At 47.9% G+C, this 17,883-nt stretch overlaps 1 protein-coding gene across 2 annotated transcripts; it reads left to right on the forward strand.

Moving 5' to 3' along the window:
- Window positions 1–333: 333 nt before the first annotated feature.
- On the forward strand, window positions 334–16,037 carry SLC25A38 (solute carrier family 25 member 38). Of its 2 annotated transcripts, none has more exon segments than NM_001127275.1 (7): window positions 334–402; window positions 9,372–9,493; window positions 10,096–10,180; window positions 10,877–11,056; window positions 11,308–11,482; window positions 13,272–13,438; window positions 15,056–15,178. In NM_001127275.1, coding segments are annotated over 7 exon segments (921 nt in total).
- The last annotated feature ends 1,846 nt before the right edge of the window (window positions 16,038–17,883 follow it).

The following is a 17,883-nucleotide window of genomic DNA, read 5'->3' on the forward strand; positions in this document are numbered from 1 at the left end:
GAAGCTAAATCCCGGCATTCTAGCTAGTTCTTCCGGCTTTCTTCACCCCTGGTACACCCTACCATCCTCAAGTCCTGAAGCCCCTGACTGGGCAGGATGGGCCGGGGAGCAAAGCCGAAGAGTCTACGGCGCAAGTGAAAAGCGGCGCTCGGAGCCACCCACTGGCGGTGGACACGCAGGTCCCGACCGGCGTAGACTGCAGAGTAGGCCCTGCCGTAGAAAGCGTCTCCCGGCCACCGACGTCGCGTCGTCTTCCTCCAGGATCGTCAGTGCCGGGCCTGCGCTCCTACCAACGGCACCCGGGGCCCAGTGCATTCACAGGCCTCCCCTCCAATGATTCAAAAGTCACGCCCGGCGCTGCTGCAGCACCAAGATGTCGGAGACCGGGTGGAAACGCTTATGGTAAACTGCAGGGAAGGGAAGGCAGGCATTCCGGCGTCGCAGGCTCGGGGAGGGGAATTCGGAAGGTTGCCGAGGGTCAGCGGCCCTTGGGGGACGTTTTTTGCACCCGGGGTGCGCTCATAACGGGTTGGGGACCTGGCAGAGGTGGGAGTTTGACTAAGGGATTAAAAGGAGGGTAGGGAGGAAGGAAGGGAGTGGCAGCGCAACTCTTGGACAGGCAAGCAAAGGTCTCATTTCTGTGTTAGTATATGGATAGAGGTAGGCGGGACTGCTGCGGCCTTGGGGGCCGTATGGGGAGTGCCTTTCTGCGGCAGGTAACGACGTGCGAGCGCTATGGGAAGTTGCTTTGAGTTGTTTTCCTAGATTGAAAGATGAGAGGGTACCTGGGTAGATAATTTGGACCGTTGCAAAGCCCGGCAATGAAGCTAAGCCTGAAATGCGATCCTTGCTCAAGCAAGGTAGATTAGGACTACACAGGGCCGCCGGTCTGGGCCAGAGGGAGTTGCTGGGAAACTGGTGTGGTTTGCCGGCGCCATGAGGCCACGCCCCCAGCGTCTGGATTGGCTGCCGTGGTCGTCCGCGGGCCTGCCATTGGTGGAGGCGGGGCTGGAAGGCGGGCGGAGGAGGACTGTTTGGCAAAGTCGCTACTAGAGGTGGGTGGAGCCTGCATGCGGCTTCCTTTGGTTCGCGAGGGCCAGTGGCAAGCCTCTTTCTCCGCAGTTGAAGGTCCTGGTTCACCTGCGGCAGGCGCTAGGCGGGGTTGTGGGCACTTTTTTTTTTTTTTTTAGTGTTTTGTTTTTGTTTTTAATCTTTAACAAAGGCGGAGTCGGGGGCCGCTTTTAGTTTACATCTTTAATCACGTGCTTACCGATTTCTTTCTGGGTCCTCCAGCTCTGGCCTGGAGATCTGATTTAATTTTTTAGGATTTAGTTTTGTCAAGGGAAGTAGGATTTGCTTGTGGAACTTTTTAGAAACAATTTTGTTGCCTGTTTTTTTTTTTTTTTTTTTTAACTCGAGGTTAATCAATACTGCTGGTATATATTTAGCATCTGCTCTGTGGAGCCTGGTGGGCTGCCGTCTGTGGGGTCACACAGAGTCGGACACGACTGAAGTGACTTAGCAGCAGCAGCAGCTATGCTAATAGACTTGGAAAGTTAGTTTAAAAAGGTTATAGGCTCTATGTATGGATGTATTCAACAAATATTTATTGAGTCAGTAAAATGTCTAAGCACTGTGCTATGAGATATGTTCTTGTAATGGAGGACAGTGTGTTGTGGGAGAGGGGAAGGGTACATGTGAGTGTGCTCAGTCGTGTCCAACTCTTTGTTACCCCATGGACTGTAGCCTGCCAGGCTCCTGTGTCCATGGAATTCTCCAGGCAGGAATACTGGAGTGGGTTGCCATTTCGTCCTCAAGGGGTTCTTCCTGACCCAGGGATCGAACGGGAGTCTCCTGTATTTCCTGCATTGGCAGGCAGATTATTTACCACTGAGCCACCTGGGAAGCCCAGAGGGGAGGGGTAGTTCCAGACAGCACCTGTGAGAACACTGCGGAAGCAGCTCCAAAGAGAACTGCTTAGAAGTGGTAACTGCAGGTCGGTCCTACAGCCTTACTGGAGCAAAGAGCTGGAGGGTGCCTGGGGTGATCCCGCTGCCCAGGGATGGGGCCTGCCGGGCCCACTCAGCTTTATCCTGTGGGATTGTTGTTAAGGGAGAGCCACGGCAGATTTCCTGTTCAGCTCAGTTGCTCAGTTGTGTCCGACTCTTTGCGACCCCATGAACCGCAGCACGCCAGGCCTCCCTGTCCATCACCAGCTCCCAGAGTTCACTCAGACCCACATCCATCGAGTCAGTGATGCCATCCAGCCATCTCATCCTGGGTCGTCCCCTTCTCCTCCTGCCCCCAATCCCTCCCGGCATCAGAGTCTTTTCCAATGAGTCAACTCTTCTCATGAGGTGGCCAAAGTACTGGAGTTTCAGCTTTAGCATCATTCCTTCCAAAGAAATCCCAGGGCTGATCTCCTTCAGAATGGATTGGTTGGATCTCCTTGCAGTCCAAGGGACTCTCAAGAGTCTCTCCAACACCACAGTTCAAAAGCATCAATTCTTTGGTGCTCAGCCTTCTTCACAGTCCAACTCTCACATCCATACATGACCACAGGAAAAAACCATAGCCTTGACTAGATGGACCTTTGTTGGCAAAGTAATGTCTCTGCTTTTGAATATACTATCTAGCTTGGTCATAACTTTTCTTCCAAGGAGTAAGCGTCTTTTAATTTCATGGCTGCAGTCACCATCTGCAGTGATTTTGGAGCCCAGAAAAATAAAGTCTGACACTGTTTCTACTGTTTCCCATCTATTTCCCATGAAGTGATGGGACCGGATGCCATGATCTTTGTTTTCTGAATGTTGAGCTTTAAGCCATCTTTTTCACTCTCTTCTTTCACTTTATCAAGAGGCTTTTTAGTTCCTCTTCACTTTCTGCCATAAGGGTGGTGTCATCTGCATATCTGAGGTTATTGATATTTCTCCCGGCAATCTTGATTCCAGCTTGTGCTTCTTCGAGTCCAGCGTTTCTAATGATGTACTCTGCATAGAAGTTAAATAAGCAGGGTGACAATATACAGCCTTGACGTACTCCTTTTCCTATTTGGAACCAGTCTGTTGTTCCATGTCCAGTTCTAACTGTTGCTTCCTGACCTGCATACAGGTTTCTCAAGAGGCAGGTCAGGTGGTCTGGTATTCCCATCTGTTGAAGAATTTTCCACAGTTGATTGTGATCCACACGGTCAAAGGCTTTGGCATAGTCAATCAAGCAGAAATAGATGTTTTTCGGGAACTCTCTTGCTTTTTCCATGATCCAGTGGATGTTGGCAATTTGATTTCTGGTTCCTCTGCCTTTTCTAAAACTAGCTCGAACATCAGGAAGTTCATGGTTCACGTATTGCTGAAGCCTGGCTTGGAGAATTTTGAGCATTACTTTGCTAGCATGTGAGATGAGTGCAGTTGTGCGGTAGTTTGAGCATTCTTTGGCATTGCCTTTCTTTGGGATTGGAATGAAAACTGACATTTTCCAGTCCGGTGGCCACTGCCAAGTTTTGCATAGGTACCTGGAATGTCAGGTCCATGAATCAAGGCAAATTGGAAGTGGTCAAACAAGAGATGGCAAGAGTGAATGTCGACATTCTAGGAATCAGTGAACTAAAATGGACTGGATTGGGTGAATTTAACTCAGATGACCATTATATCTACTACTGCGGGCAGGAATCCCTCAGAAGAAATGGAGTAGCCATCATGGTCAACAAAACAGTCCGAAATGCAGTACTTGGATGCAATCTCAAAAACGACAGAATGTTCGTCTCCAAGGCAAACCATTCAATATCACAGTTATCCAAGTCTATGCCCCAACGAGTAATGCTGAAGAAGCTGAAGTTGAACGGCTTTATGAAGACCTACAAGACCTTTTAGAACTAACACCCAAAAAAGATGTCCTTTTCATTATAGGGAACTGGAATGCAAAAGTAGGAAGTCAAGAAACACCTGGAGTAACAGGCAAATTTGGCCTTGGAATGTGGAATGAATCAGGGCAAAGACTAATAGAGTTTTGCCAAGAAAATGCACTGGTCATAGCAAACAGCCTCTTCCAACAACACAAGAGAAGACTCTACACATGGACATCACCAGATGGTCAACACCGAAGTCAGATTGATTATATTATTTGCAGCCAAAGATGGAGAAGCTCTATACAGTCAACAAAAACAAGACCAGGAGCTGACTGTGGCTCAGATCACAAACTCCTTATTACCAAATTCAGATTTCCTGTTAGATGATGTGATTCCTTCATTCTTGACTACCGAGTCCCTGATGTGGACCAGGCTTTGCGATCAGTCCTGAGGAGGACCACCGTGGGTTTTAACACCTAGCTCATAAGAGCGCTTTGAGATTTCCAGGCAGTTCATATGGATGCCTCACCCCAGGCTGCTCCATGGGCTTGGCACTGCTGAGGCTGAAGACTCACAGGGAGGTTACTTGGATCAGTGGGGGGCAGGCTGTGGGAGGAGAGGGGTCAGCGGCAGGAGTTGGTCGTGAAATGGTAGGTAGACCAAGGCATCTTCCTCGTCTCCTGAATGTCCTGCTGGAACATCTCAGAGTGGACTGAAGGAGAGGCAGGCATCTAAAGAACTGGGGACCGAGTTTCCATTTGGGGATGTTGAGCTTGAGATGTCTGCAGGCCATCTGAGGGGAGATACGGGGAGTGTGGGCTGAACTGGGCTGGAGATGTGGGCGTTGCTGGCATGAGCGTGTGAAGCGAGGTGTGGTCTGGGGATAAGGGTGCCCTGCGAGGGGCAGCTACGGGGAGATAAGAGGAACAGCAACATCTGTGTGCTGGGGAAAGGAGGCTCAGAGTGGGAGAGAGAAGCCAGAGGGGGGCGGCCATCAGCAGGCGTTCCAAATGCACCAGGGAGGCCAGGTAAGAGAAGGGCACGGGAAAGGGGTCCCGGGCTGCTCGGGTCCTCGGTGAGGCAGCTTCAGCGGAGGGGCTTTAGCCGGATGGCAAACTGGGGGAACGTGAGGGGTGACTGGTGAAGAGGGAGTGGAGGTGATGTGGCCTCAGGCTGGAAAGATGGGGGCTTTCAAGCTTGTTCCAGGCAAAGGAGTCAGCGGGAGTAAGAGGCAGAGTGTGCAGGCAGGAGGCCCTCGCTGCGAGCCCAAAGTCTCGGATGAGCCTGAGAAACAAAGCTCGTGGGAGTGGCGGTTAGCACTCAGCTGATGGAGCGCCCACGTGACTTGGCCGTGCTTACGGTCTGACCTCTACTTGGAAAGCTATTTGAATGTGGCTGTAAGCGCCAGTATTTATTATCTGAACTTACTTAGACCTTTAAGGAATTCCAGTTATTAGTTGATAATTGCTGGTTTGGTGGAACATGGAATTACCTCTTTTCTCTGTGAAACAAATACCACAGATTACAAACATTTTGGTTCTAGGTAGGTAGTTATGTACTGTAGGTAACAAGCAACTTCATCTTAATAGCATTTTAGGATAACAGTATGCCCTGTGTTACAAAATAATGGTGCAGTTGCCATTTAGTGAGGAGAGAGAAGATCTTTGGATGGAGTTTGCCCAGTGTCTCCTACAGAAAAGAAGACTTTTCTCTCCTGCTTGAATTTTTAAAAGTGTGTTTGCACAACCACTTGAGTGTGTCTGGACTCCAGGGCATGCTGTGAGGCCCTGGAGGGCGCTTGGGAAAGTACAGTTAGTCTGTCAAGCAGTCCTGCCCTTCTGAATGCTGCCTGTAGGTTAGCCAGTGTGCGTGACTCTCCCAGAACTGTGAAATTCCAGATGTTGAAGCTGGATTTAGAAAAGGCAGAGGAACCAGAGATCAAATTGCCAACATCCGTTGATTCATCAAAAAAGCAAGGGAGTTCCAGAAAAACATCTGCTTTATTGACTACGCCAAAGCCTTTGACTGTGTGGATCACAACAAACTGTGGAAAATTCTTAAAGAGATGGGACTACCATTAGACCACCTTATCTGCCTCCTGAGAAGTCTGTATGGAGGTCAAAAAACAACAGTTACAATCGGACATGGAACAACAGACTGGTTCCAAATTGGGAAAGGAGTATGTCAAGGCTGTATATTGTCACCCTGCTTATTCAACTTATATGTGTTGAATATAATTAAATAGAGCTCATTTACAAAGTAACCTCAAAAATATTACCCAGAGACAAAGACATACCAAGACATTTTTAGACAGACAGTGCAAGATCTAGCTTCATTTTCGAAGTTTAGTCATGAATTAGGTATTACAATATAAAATTTACTAGTTTATAAAAAAACAGTTGAAATAAAAATTTTAAAGGCTTTTTTCCCCCTTTCCCCTCAGTCTCAGGAGTTAGAGATGGTCTAGGTAAGTGTTCCTGAGAGCCCTGGTCTCAAGGCACAGGGAAAGAAAATCAAGTTCTAACACAGTGGCGGCAGGTCTAAACCAAATGGTGGCCAGACAAAGCAAAATGGCCATCAAAAATCACAACACAGAACAGAGTTAAAGCACACATATATAAACCGGGCAGTCCTCCTCAGATGCTCCCTTGAATATACGAACACAGTCTCTCAGAAAGCCTCCTATATAGAGAGACACAGAGCTGCAGATCCAAGTACTAACAGAGTAAAGGAAAATATCTCAGGTCTTCAAAGATTTCAAAGGGAGGGAAAGGAGCCAGGTTGAAAGAAGAAGGGGGAGGAGGCGGGAGAGGGGGGCAAAAGGGGTGGCCTTACAGACGTCTCCTGCCACCTGCAGATACCCAGGCGTTATGGGAGTACCCGGGACCTCCAGAGAAGGGAGGACTGGAACTCGGCCCTACCAGAAATAATTCGAGTTCTCTGCCAAGAGGAGGTGATCAGTCTCCAATCGTCAGCTCAGGCTGAGGGCCCTTCAACCAGATTCCTGCGTCCAGGACGGGGGACTAGAAAAACAGGGAAGGATACGAAGGGTTAAGGAGAGGGGAGAGAGAGGGAAGGGAAGAGAGGTCAATAAAGTCTCTTGTTCCTTACCGGCCAGGGCACTCTGGCCAGTTGTCTGCGTCAGGAGGAGACCAGGGACAAAAGGGTCCCAGTTGCGGCCTCTGGGTCTGGTCCATTGGCAGGCAAGCTGGCCCCTGAGTACCCTGAGTGGTCAGGATGTCAGTCTCAGTGAAGAAGAGTCCCCACCAGAGTTGCCATTTGTTGCAGGAAGGCGGATCCCTTCCAGGACCTGAAACTGGGCCCTTGTCTAACACTCGGAAATGAATTGTCCGAGGAGACACATGTGCTGACAAAGCAAGAGATTTTATTGGGAAAGGGCACCCGGGTGGAGAGCAGTAGGGTAAGGGAACCCAGGAGAACTGCTCTGCCGTGTGGCTCGAAGTCTTGGGTTTTATGGTGATGGGAATTAGTTTCCGGGTGGTCTTTGACCATCATTCTAATTCAGAGTCTTTCCTGGTGGCGCACGCATCGCTCAGCCAAGATGGATGCTAGCAAGAGTGATTCTGGGAAGTGGACGGACACGTGGGGTCTCCTTTTGACCTTTCCCGAACTCTTCCGGTTGGTGGTGGCTTATTAGTTCCGTTTTCCTTACCAGGATCTCCTGTCATAAAACAACTCATGCAGATGGTTGCTATGGTGCCTGGCCAGGGTGGGCGGTTTTAGTCAGTGTGCTTCCCCCAACATATGCAGAGCACATCATGTGAAATGCCAGGCTGGATGAAGCACAAGCTGGAATCAAGATTGCCGGGAGAAATATCAATAACCTCAGATATGCAGAAGACACCACCCTTATGGCAGAAAGTGAAGAGGAACTAAAGAGCCTCTTGATGAAAGTGAAAGAGGAGAGTGAAAAAGCTGGCTTAAAACTCAGCATTCAGAAAAGTGAAGATCATGGCATCCAGTCTCATCACTTCGTGGCAAATAGATGGGGAAACAATGGAAACAGTGACACTTGCTCCTTGGAAGAAAAGCTGTGACCAACCTAGACAGCATATTAAAAAACAGAGACATTACTTTGCCAGCAAAGGTTTGTCTAGTCAAAGCTGTAGTTTTTCCAGTGGTCATGTATGGATGTGAGAGTTGGACTATAAAGAAAGCTGAGCACCAAATAATTGATGGTTTTGAACTGTGGTGTTGGAGAAGACTCTTGAGAGTCCCTTGGACTGTAAGGAGATACAACCAGTCCATCCTAAAGGAAATCAGTCCTGAATATTCCTTGGAAGGACTGATGGTGAAAGTGAAGCTCCAATACTTTGACCACCTGATGCAAAGAACTGACTCATTTGAAAAGACCCTGATGCTGGGAAAGATTGAGGGCAGGAGGAGAAGGGGACGATGGCAGAGGATGAGATGGTTTGATGGTATCACCGACTCAATGGAAATGAGTTTGAGCACGCTTTGAGAGTTGGTGATAGACAGGGAAGCCTGGCATGCTGCAGTCCATGGATCCGCAAAGAATTGGACACGACTGAGCGACTGAACTGAACTGTGACTGTCCCAGTATATAGGACCGCCAGCAAACCCAGGAGTGGCTGTGACCTGTGGTGCACCTGCGGTCTGCTTCGGTCCCAGTGAGATGAATGGGTGTACAACAGAGGGGAAAGTTTTAGATTAAGGAAACTTTTACAGGAAGTGGCACTTACATTTCTCAGCGCATCGGCTCACTTACGGTTTCACTTCCTTTGTCTTACTCCTGTAAATAATCTACCGGTTCCACAACCCGGGGAACCTGAAACCAGCAGTCCAGGGTTAAAACATACTGCTCAGTTGATTTTGCTTTTGTCACGAGAGGAAGTTGGCCAATAATTTATGTTCAGGACAATTAGGGAAGTGTGGTCAGTGGCATAATTCACAGGTAGAAATAGCCATGTTGCCCAGTAGGAGAGAAGTTATCCGCAATTTTTTTTATACTGTATTTATTAAATTTTGGTAGTGCTGGTCTCTGTTGCTGCACTTGGGACTTTTCTGTGGTTGCAGCAAGCGGAGGCTGTCTCCAGTTGCGTGAGAAGGCGTCTCATTGCCATGGGTTCCCTCTAGGGCGCTTGCGCTTCAGTAGTTGCAGCGCACGGGCTGCGTACTTCCTTGCTTCTAGGGAAGTGGATCTTCCCGGGCCAGGGATTGAACGCATGTCTCCTGCACTGGCAGGCAGATTCTTTACCACTGAGCCGCCAGGGAAGCCCTACCCGTAAGTTTTTAATTATCAGTGATTACTAAAGTTGTTATCAGTAAGACAAGAGAGCTACTTCTTGGAGTGTGCAGTGTTCTCAACAACATTCTAACGCTGTTCATCCCTGACTACATTTTGCCCTTCTCTAAAGTCAGAAGCTGTTACTAATACAGGGCACCCCCAGGCGAGTTTCTAAGCAACCCTTAGGAAGAACTGGCTGGTCCAGGTGTGGTGAGTGGTGGGACAAAGCTGATGACACCGTGTTCTCTTGCCCTGCAGTTGCAGCCAGTGATCAAAGCTTTCTTGTGCGGCTCCATCAGTGGGACCTGCTCTACCGTCCTCTTCCAACCCCTGGATCTCCTCAAAACCCGCCTGCAGACCCTCCAACCCTCGGCCCATGGGTAAGGCCTGCTGCCCACCCGCCCACCCCCATTTCACTGAGGAGCTGGTTTCAGCGGGAGCATCCTTTCTGTGTTCAGTCACCTTCCATTCTGTGGGGTGATCAAAGAGAAACACAGACCAGGCCCAGCTCTCCTGTGTTTTGTGTATACTCTTTTGTGTTTGACGTCTCTCTTAATTAAACGGGGTCCTTTGCTCAGTTGCTTCCTGGCATCTGCCTTGGTGACGTTCGCATTCTACTGTGCTGGTCTGTAATGTCATGACTGTGCTGCCTGGCGCAAGCAAGGGGTGGTTTTCTGGAAATAAGGGAAGTATTGAGTGCCTCTTGTGAGCCCCCTTGTTGGACTCAGCACTGTGGGAAGTGTGTGAAATGTATGGAAAATGAGGAGTTATCCCATTGCTTGCAGCCTGAATGAACCAAGAATCACTGACCTGCCACACTGTGAGTGCATAGGAACTCAGGGTAACTCCCCGATGCCTAGCAGAGATCGTGAAGTGTTGTAGAAAAGAGGCCACACAGAGAAGTCTTTGAGCGGGGAGTCCTTTCACAAGGACGTAGTCTCAGTGATTTTTCCTTCCTTCTCTCTATCGGGTCTGCCTTCAGGTCCAGACGTGTTGGCATGTTGGCTCTGCTCCTGACTGTGGTTCGCACGGAGAGTCTGCTGGGCCTCTGGAAAGGGATGTCTCCCGTAAGCTGCCTTTTGGGTCTTGCACCCCTTTCTTTACTCACCAGCCATTTCTTATCCATCTCACACATCCTTGCTTTTAAGAGTGCATGCGGGTTGGAGACTGAGCAGGCCTCTGTTGTCCCCCTGCCCATCACTTTCCCTGGCTTCCGCTTGAGGGCCCTGGGGGACGTCGCCCGTGTGTGCCCTGGGCACGGCTTCTTAGCAGCATCAAGTCCTAGAGCAGAGGCATCCGGTGCCCCACCTGTCAGCAGATCTTCCCCCCCACTCCCCGCCCCTTCCTCCCATGCCTCCTACCTGCATTTCCCTACCTGGAAGACTTTTTCTGGCCTTCAGAAGTCATTTTGCTGGAAAAGCCAGGGAATTCACTCTCACCCTAACCTCAAAGCAGCTCTTAACCAGTGAAAGATGAGACCTGATGTTTAGAACCCCCATCCCTCCTCAGGTGGCAGGGTAACCGAGGCGTGTCCACACCGATTCCCAGAGTTCCCCAGAGGGACTCCATTGCCCATGGTGAACACTGATGAGACGATATGCCCTTTATCGGCTACCTTCTCTCCTGTCTCATGTCCCCACTCTCCCATTGATGTTCCCTCCACACCTTAAATCAACTCCTCGCGTGCCAATCCTGGGTCTCCTTTGGGGAAATCCACCCGTGGTGGTCTTTGATCGCTGTTCCCTCTCCGACTTTTCCTGCAGTCCATCGTGAGGTGTGTCCCTGGCGTTGGCATCTACTTTGGCACCCTCTACTCTCTGAAGCAGTACTTCCTGCGAGGCCATCCCCCCACCGCCCTGGAGTCAGTCATACTGGGGGCGGGCTCCCGCTCGGTTGCAGGGGTCTGCATGTCACCCATCACTGTGATCAAGACACGGTACGAGGTGAGTTGGACAGCCTCACGGCCTGGGAGAGGGCAGACAGACGCACTAGACTTCTTGAGTCAAGTGCCCACTGATGCCACCTCCTGCGTTATGACCCGACACAGAGGTCAGTGTGCTCGGAGAACCCATCTGTGTAGTCAGGCCAAGCACGTGGGAACCAGGGCCCCGGCCATGCAGCCTGAGGATAGCTCGGTTCAGTGCGCAGCCCCAGGGCCCCTGAGGCAGCCACGGGTTCTGTGCTTCCTTCGCAGAGTGGGCGGTATGGCTACCAGAGCATCTACGCCGCCTTGAGGAGCATCTGTCACAGCGAAGGGTTCCGGGGCCTCTTCAGTGGCCTGACAGCAACACTGCTGCGCGATGCCCCCTTTTCCGGAATCTACCTCATGTTTTACAGCCAGACCAAAAACGTTGTGCTTCACAGTACGGGTAAGGGAAGGTGTGGTGGGAAGAGAGATCCCTCAAGGGATCACATCCTCAGCGCTTTCTCTGAGATAGGACACTATTTGTTGTTCTTAGCAGCTCTGGATTCTTAGCCTAGTTTTAAAAACTGAGCCATATCTGCACTGTGTCAGGCGTGGGGCCCCATGCTGGGATGCAGTTACAGTCCCTGCCCTTTTGAGTTTATAGCTTCTTAAGGAAGAGTACTGATAGTATGTAATTCCTGAGTCGGGGGTGGGGGTGGGGGTGGAATAAACCACGTTTTGCGTAGGCCGTGCAATAATACTTCCCACATTTGCCTGATCTTCAGATTTCTGGGTCCTACCCAAGGAGTCTTAAATCAGAAGCTTTGGGGTAAGAACTGGGAAACTGTATTTTTCAAGAAGCACTTATGATTCTTAACAGACACATTTGGGAAACCTAGTGGGTTCAGACCTAGAAGAAAAATTTTATTTTCATTTACCTGCTATGCTCTCAGTTAACGACGAGAGCCCTCTGTTTGGATGGAGAGAAGGCTGCCAAACCTCCCGCATTCTAGCAGGCCCACCCTACTAGTAAGCTCGTGTTGCAAGACTTGGGAAAAATCAACAATCAGTAAATGTTCGCCCAGGCAGAGTCACACACTGATAGTCACACACACACACCCTGTAGAGTGAACCAGCGTTCGGTCAGGTGTCTGTGGATAATCTGAGCAAGGAATTGCGGCCGAGGTCATTTAATTGGGAAAGCCAGAAAGCCACCCTCATGACCATGTTGTCAGTTGGGGTGCTGTAGGAGATTTGCTGCTTCGCCCCAAGTACCAGGAATTGTGACATTGCAGGTCACAGCCTTACTTTGCAGTAGAAGGTTAAGGCAATAAGGGAGCTTGGATATATGTTTTTAACTTCTTCATTCATCCTAAAAAATTTTTTTTTAATTTGGTATTTAGAAATCATTCTACGCTTAACAAAAAAGCCACAAGAATAGTACATATAACTCCATAGCCCTGTATTATTCTCTTTCTATATGTATAATTATTTTCTCCAAACCATTTAGGAGTAAGTTGTAGGCATGATGCAACTCTTTACTCTTAAATACATCAGTGTGTATTTCCTGAGCATAAGAGCATTCTTAATAACCATCTTATATTTAGGAAATTTTACATAGATACACTTCTTGCATCTATAGTCCAATCTATACTCTTAATTTCTCCAATTTTTTCAATAATGTATTTTGTGGCCATTTTTATTTTTTATTTTCAAGTGTATAAGCCAGTTATATAACCTCAGCCTGGGTTTATCCGGTGATTCTTTGCAGCTAGGTTCATTTATGCTCTACCTTTTCAGCAAAAGAAGCATGTAACAGTTGTGTCTTCATTGTGTGATGTCAGGAAGCTCATGTCACCTTTTGACCTGCTGTGGGTGATATTAACTCTTTATTGCTTGGATAAAAAGAATGTCTCCAGTGAAAACTCAGTTGTTTGTTCTTTTGTCATTTCTAAGTATCTCTGTGGGGTGATACTTTGAATCTATGTAAAACGTCCTGTTATTTCATCCATATATTTTAGCATCAGTTAATGACTTTTGCCTGAATTATTATGCTGATGATTGTAAAAAGGTAAACTTTTAGTTCCATTTTTCTGTTTACATTGATTAGTTTAGATTTGGAATTCCTAGCTTTGTTTGAATACCTAGACCCTTCTGGCTTTCAGGAAGAATTAGTGGCAACTTGGCACTGATATTTATCTGGTAGACATGAGATTTATTTATAACCAAAGACTGCCTTTGTCCTCTTTCAGACCAGTTGGATGCAGTCCTTGTTCCCGTTGTGAATTTCAGCTGTGGGATATTTGCTGGGATTCTGGCCTCGCTGGTAACTCAACCTGCAGATGTGATCAAAACTCACATGCAGCTCTCCCCAGTGAAATTTCGGTGGATTGGCCAGTCAGTCACGCTCATTTTCAAAGTAAGGCTTTAGGGAATTCCCTAGTGGTCCAGTGGTTAGGACTACGCAGTTTTACTGCAGGGGACATGGGTTTGATCCCTGGTCAGTGAACTAAGATCTCCCATGCCTTGTGGCACAACAGCAACAAAAAAGTAAGGCTTTAGAATACATATTGGTTTGTATTGTTGTTAAAGCTCTCTCTCTTTCTAAGGCAGTAGCTGTCCTTTACTGGTAAATCACCTGGGGAGCTTTTCAAAATCCCCATTCCCAGAGCATAACTTGAGCTCTCTGGAAGACATGAAACCCTGGCATCAGTATTTTAAGTTCCTTAGTGATTCCAATGTGTTGCCAAGGTTGAGAATCACTGCTAAGAAACTATGGTTGTGGGGGTCTTTTTGTTTTCTGGGTTTTGTTTGTTTAGGGAGGGGGTGCCCAAATTAGGACAACCTGTGATATTTGTTAAACGTGCATATTGCTGGGCTCTACCCCAGACCTCCTGAGTCAGGAGTTCTGGGAGGACTCATTAACCTAATCAAGGACCTGCTGCTGCTGCTGCTGCTGCTAAGTTGCTTCAGTTGTGTCCGACTCTGTGCGACCCCATGGACAGAAGCCCACCAGGCTCCTCTGTCCACGGGATTCTCCAGGCAAGAATACTGGAGTGGGTTGCCATTTCCTTCTCTGAATCAAGGACCTAGGAGGAAATGTAGTCAGAAAACCCACAGGCACATTGTTTTGTTTCTAGGAGTTTGTGCTAATACAAATGTGCAGATGTGTTGAAGATAAAAGGTAAAGTAGATGTCAGGTACACTAAAATGCTGTTTAAAAGCCACTGAGTTGGCCCTTTGGGAACATGTTTGATTATCAGATATTCTCTTTCAAGGTAAATCTGTCACCTAGATCTTTAGATTTTTCTGTGGCTTCTTCGTTTTTCCTCGTAGCAGAGGAAACATGTTAGCATCTGCCAACACTTACCCTAGATGGAAGCAGTGTTTGTGAATCTGATCATATTTCTCACACTGTGTAGGTTGCGTGCTTTCTTATTCGTGATACCTGAAGCCATGAAGTTTGAAAAGAGAGTCTCCATATATCTTCCGTGTGAAAATGGAAGGACTGATAACAGTAGGGAAGAACAATCCAGATGATGAGGTGTTTCGTCTTTAATTCTTATTTAGGGCCACCAAGAACATCTAGTGAGTTTAAAAAATAAAAAGGGTTCTCCCTCCAGGCAGACGGATTGCCAAGAAGGTACCTTTTCCTTCAGCCTGGAGTTGGGGCCCAGGGCTTGGCAGAGACACTTTGGTCTGCATTTCAGCTGCTGCTCGGGCCTTCTGGCTTCTGTGGACTGTACAAGTTGCACACTATATAGAGTAAGCCTCCAGCAGATTTTCATCTGAGAAATAAAGTCCCCTGGATAGAGCACGCCTAAAACATACAAAGCTTAGCAACAAAGCAAACATTTTTTTTTTTCAGTTCATCCCTTTGGACCCAGTATTCATAGTTTTAATGGTGTTTGTAAAAGTCTATAACGTTAAGACTTAAGAATGGAGTAACGCAGAGGGACATCCTCACTCTGATGGCAGGTGTGTAACTGTATTGCTGCTTTAATTCCAGTGTTTGGGCTTCCATTTTCCCTCCTAGGACTATGGGCTGCGTGGCTTCTTCCAAGGCAGCGTCCCCCGGGCCCTCCGCAGAACCCTGGTGGCAGCCATGGCGTGGACAGTCTACGAAGAGATGATGGCCAAGATGGGCCTGAAGTCCTGACCCAGCGGGGACCGGGCAAAGACGGGACCTGTTGCCCTGCTTGGTTTCTGCCAAGGGCCGCTTCATCTCACCACGCTGGAGTCGGATGAAGTCCTAGCAGGAGAGCCTGGCAGACACATCGCCTTCAGTTACTCAGTTCAAGAAGAGAATAGGTGGGCCCAACTGAAATAGGTGGACCCGACTTAAGCCTTCTGAACCTCCCAGAAGAGGAGTCCCTGATAGAGCACGGTGGGGAGTCAGGAAAAGGGTCTGCCTACCTTACAAGGCCATGTGAAAGGGCATTTCCAGAGAGTGCTGTCGGTGGTCCCGCTCAGCCACCCACTACACCATGCCACCTCCTTGGATCTGCTCCTGGGCAAGAAATCACAACCCTAGAGATGCTGTGAGCTGTCCCTCGTGTCTGAGGAGTTCCAGCAGCGAGACTGGATCTGCCAAGCGAGGAGTCACACTCATCAGGCTGAAGTCTCCCTCTGAGGTGATGTTAGAATGAAGAAGAAAAGATGTCATGACTTAACTGATTCCTTGTTAATTTCTAAGAGGCTCCGGGGAAGCAGGGAAGGGAAGTAGCTTCCTAGCCTCTAAGTGTCCAAGTAATACTTTTTGGTCTCGGCCCGTGCACGGTTTCAACTCCCAAGTTGATCTGGCATTTTTCTGCAGCTAAAGTTGGGATAAATAAAGTGGAGCACTTTATCATTGGAAAACCTCAAGTGCCATGAGTCCATCCTACAGTGACAAAATAAGGTGGCTAACACTTGATCTGTATAGGTCCTCAAGCTTAAAATTGTTTAAAATAGCTTTATTTTATATGTTATATGATCTGCCCATTCCAAATACACAATTCTGTGATTTTTTAAAGTAACTTTACTGTCTGGTGCCGCCATCAGCATAAATCAGTTTTAGAACACATTCACACCTCCAGTAAGAGCTCTCATTTACGATGAACCCTCATTCCAAGCCCAGCAGCCACTGATCTGCTTTCTGTCCATAAATCTGCCTTTTCTATGCACCTCCTATAAGGGGACTAATACAGTGTAGTCTCGTGAAGTCTCATATGTAGTCTCTTGTGTCTGGCTGCTTTCACTTAGCATAACATTTTGGAAGTTCATCTATGATGTGGCATCTTCAATACCTTATTCTTTTTTATGGCCAAATATTGTGTGCCTATTTTATTTATCCACTCATCAGTTGATGAATGTGAATTGTGAACACTTTTTGGCACTTAGGAATAACGCTACTATGAACATTCCTGTATGAATCATTTATGTGGATATATATTTTCATTTCCCTCGTGTACATGCCTCGGAGTGGTGTTACTGGTGGTAATACTCTTATGGTTTCTGGTGGTTACTGGCAGTTCTTGGCTTTCATCACTCCAGTCTCTGTCTGTCTTCACAGTGCTTTCTCCCCCATGTATCTTTCTGTCTGGATTTCCGAGTTTAAGATTATACTTTATATTTTAAGGTTAGAATGCCCTGTGTACAGTTATACTATGTGGAGGAGTACAAGAGAGGAAAAGTGGGATCCTAGTCTCGTGGAACCTAAGCCACTAGTGCTTGGCTGCTGTGTGTGAGGCTGTGTGCTGGGGCAAGCGGGAAGCACTTGCAGCTGGCAGCGGTGGACTTGGGGCAGGAATGCAGGGCGGGCAGCTTAACCCAGATGATGGATGGGGCGTCTGCTGCCTGAGGACTGACAGCCTCTGAGGCAAGATGCTCAGGGTTCTTGGCCTCTTCAGTCTTCTGTGACCACCTGCACCTTGGGCTCTGGGAGCCTGGAGCCAGTGAGGGCCCTGCCAGGGACTCGGGAGGGAAGGAGCAGAGATGAGGCCCAGAGGTGCAGGCTTCATCCAGTACAAATTTGCTCATCTTACACACACTGATGAATTTCAGCTACCAGAGTCCCATTCCCCACTCCTCATTTTTTCTTTTGGGGGCATATCATCTTAAAATTTGGAGAAATCATCTCATTTTCTCTAAAAGTGGGGTAAAACTGAAATTCACCTTTACGAAATCTGACTCTAAGAGTGAAGGCTCCTGGCCTGGGGTCTGCATATCCCAGGCTCCAAGAATTTTTTCCTCTCCCACTGTCTCCCACAAGTATTGACATTCAGGCAGGAAGTGGGTAGTGAGCTTCAGCTGACTTTGGAAGCACTGCCCAGTGCCCACCCCCCCTCCTTTTTTTTTTTTAATTAAAAAATTGTTAACTGCCCAGAGTTTAAGCAAATTATTTTGGGGCGGGGCTTTGTGGGAATAAACAGTCATCTGGCAGCTAGAGATAAGGCCTAGTAAGGCAGGAGGCAAAAAGGACTGAAGCCAAGCTTTCAAGCTGTGTTATACTGTTTCCAAGAGTATATTATGAAATAGCTCAATCAATCAAAAAAGTAAATAGTACACTGCCCCTCACTCAACATCATTGAAATGGAACAGTCATCAGAGTTTACTCACTGCTGCGTGTCTCTCCTCTCTCCCCACTACTTCCTTTATTGTGCAATGAAGCTTTTAAAAGCAGATCCCAGACATCATACCGTTTTACCCTTCCACATTTCAATATGCATCTCTAAAAATCAAGGACATTTTTCTTCAGTAAGTACCATGTTATTACCCCACCAGAAAAACAGTTAACAGGTTTTTTTTTTGCTTATCATTCGGTACCCAGCCCGTATTCAGTTTCTCTGATGGGCTCCAAAATGATTGTTTACAGTTGGTTTA

The sequence above is a fragment of the Ovis aries genome, chromosome 19, assembly GCF_016772045.2.
Source record: "Ovis aries strain OAR_USU_Benz2616 breed Rambouillet chromosome 19, ARS-UI_Ramb_v3.0, whole genome shotgun sequence".
Taxonomy (NCBI): domain Eukaryota; kingdom Metazoa; phylum Chordata; class Mammalia; order Artiodactyla; family Bovidae; genus Ovis; species Ovis aries.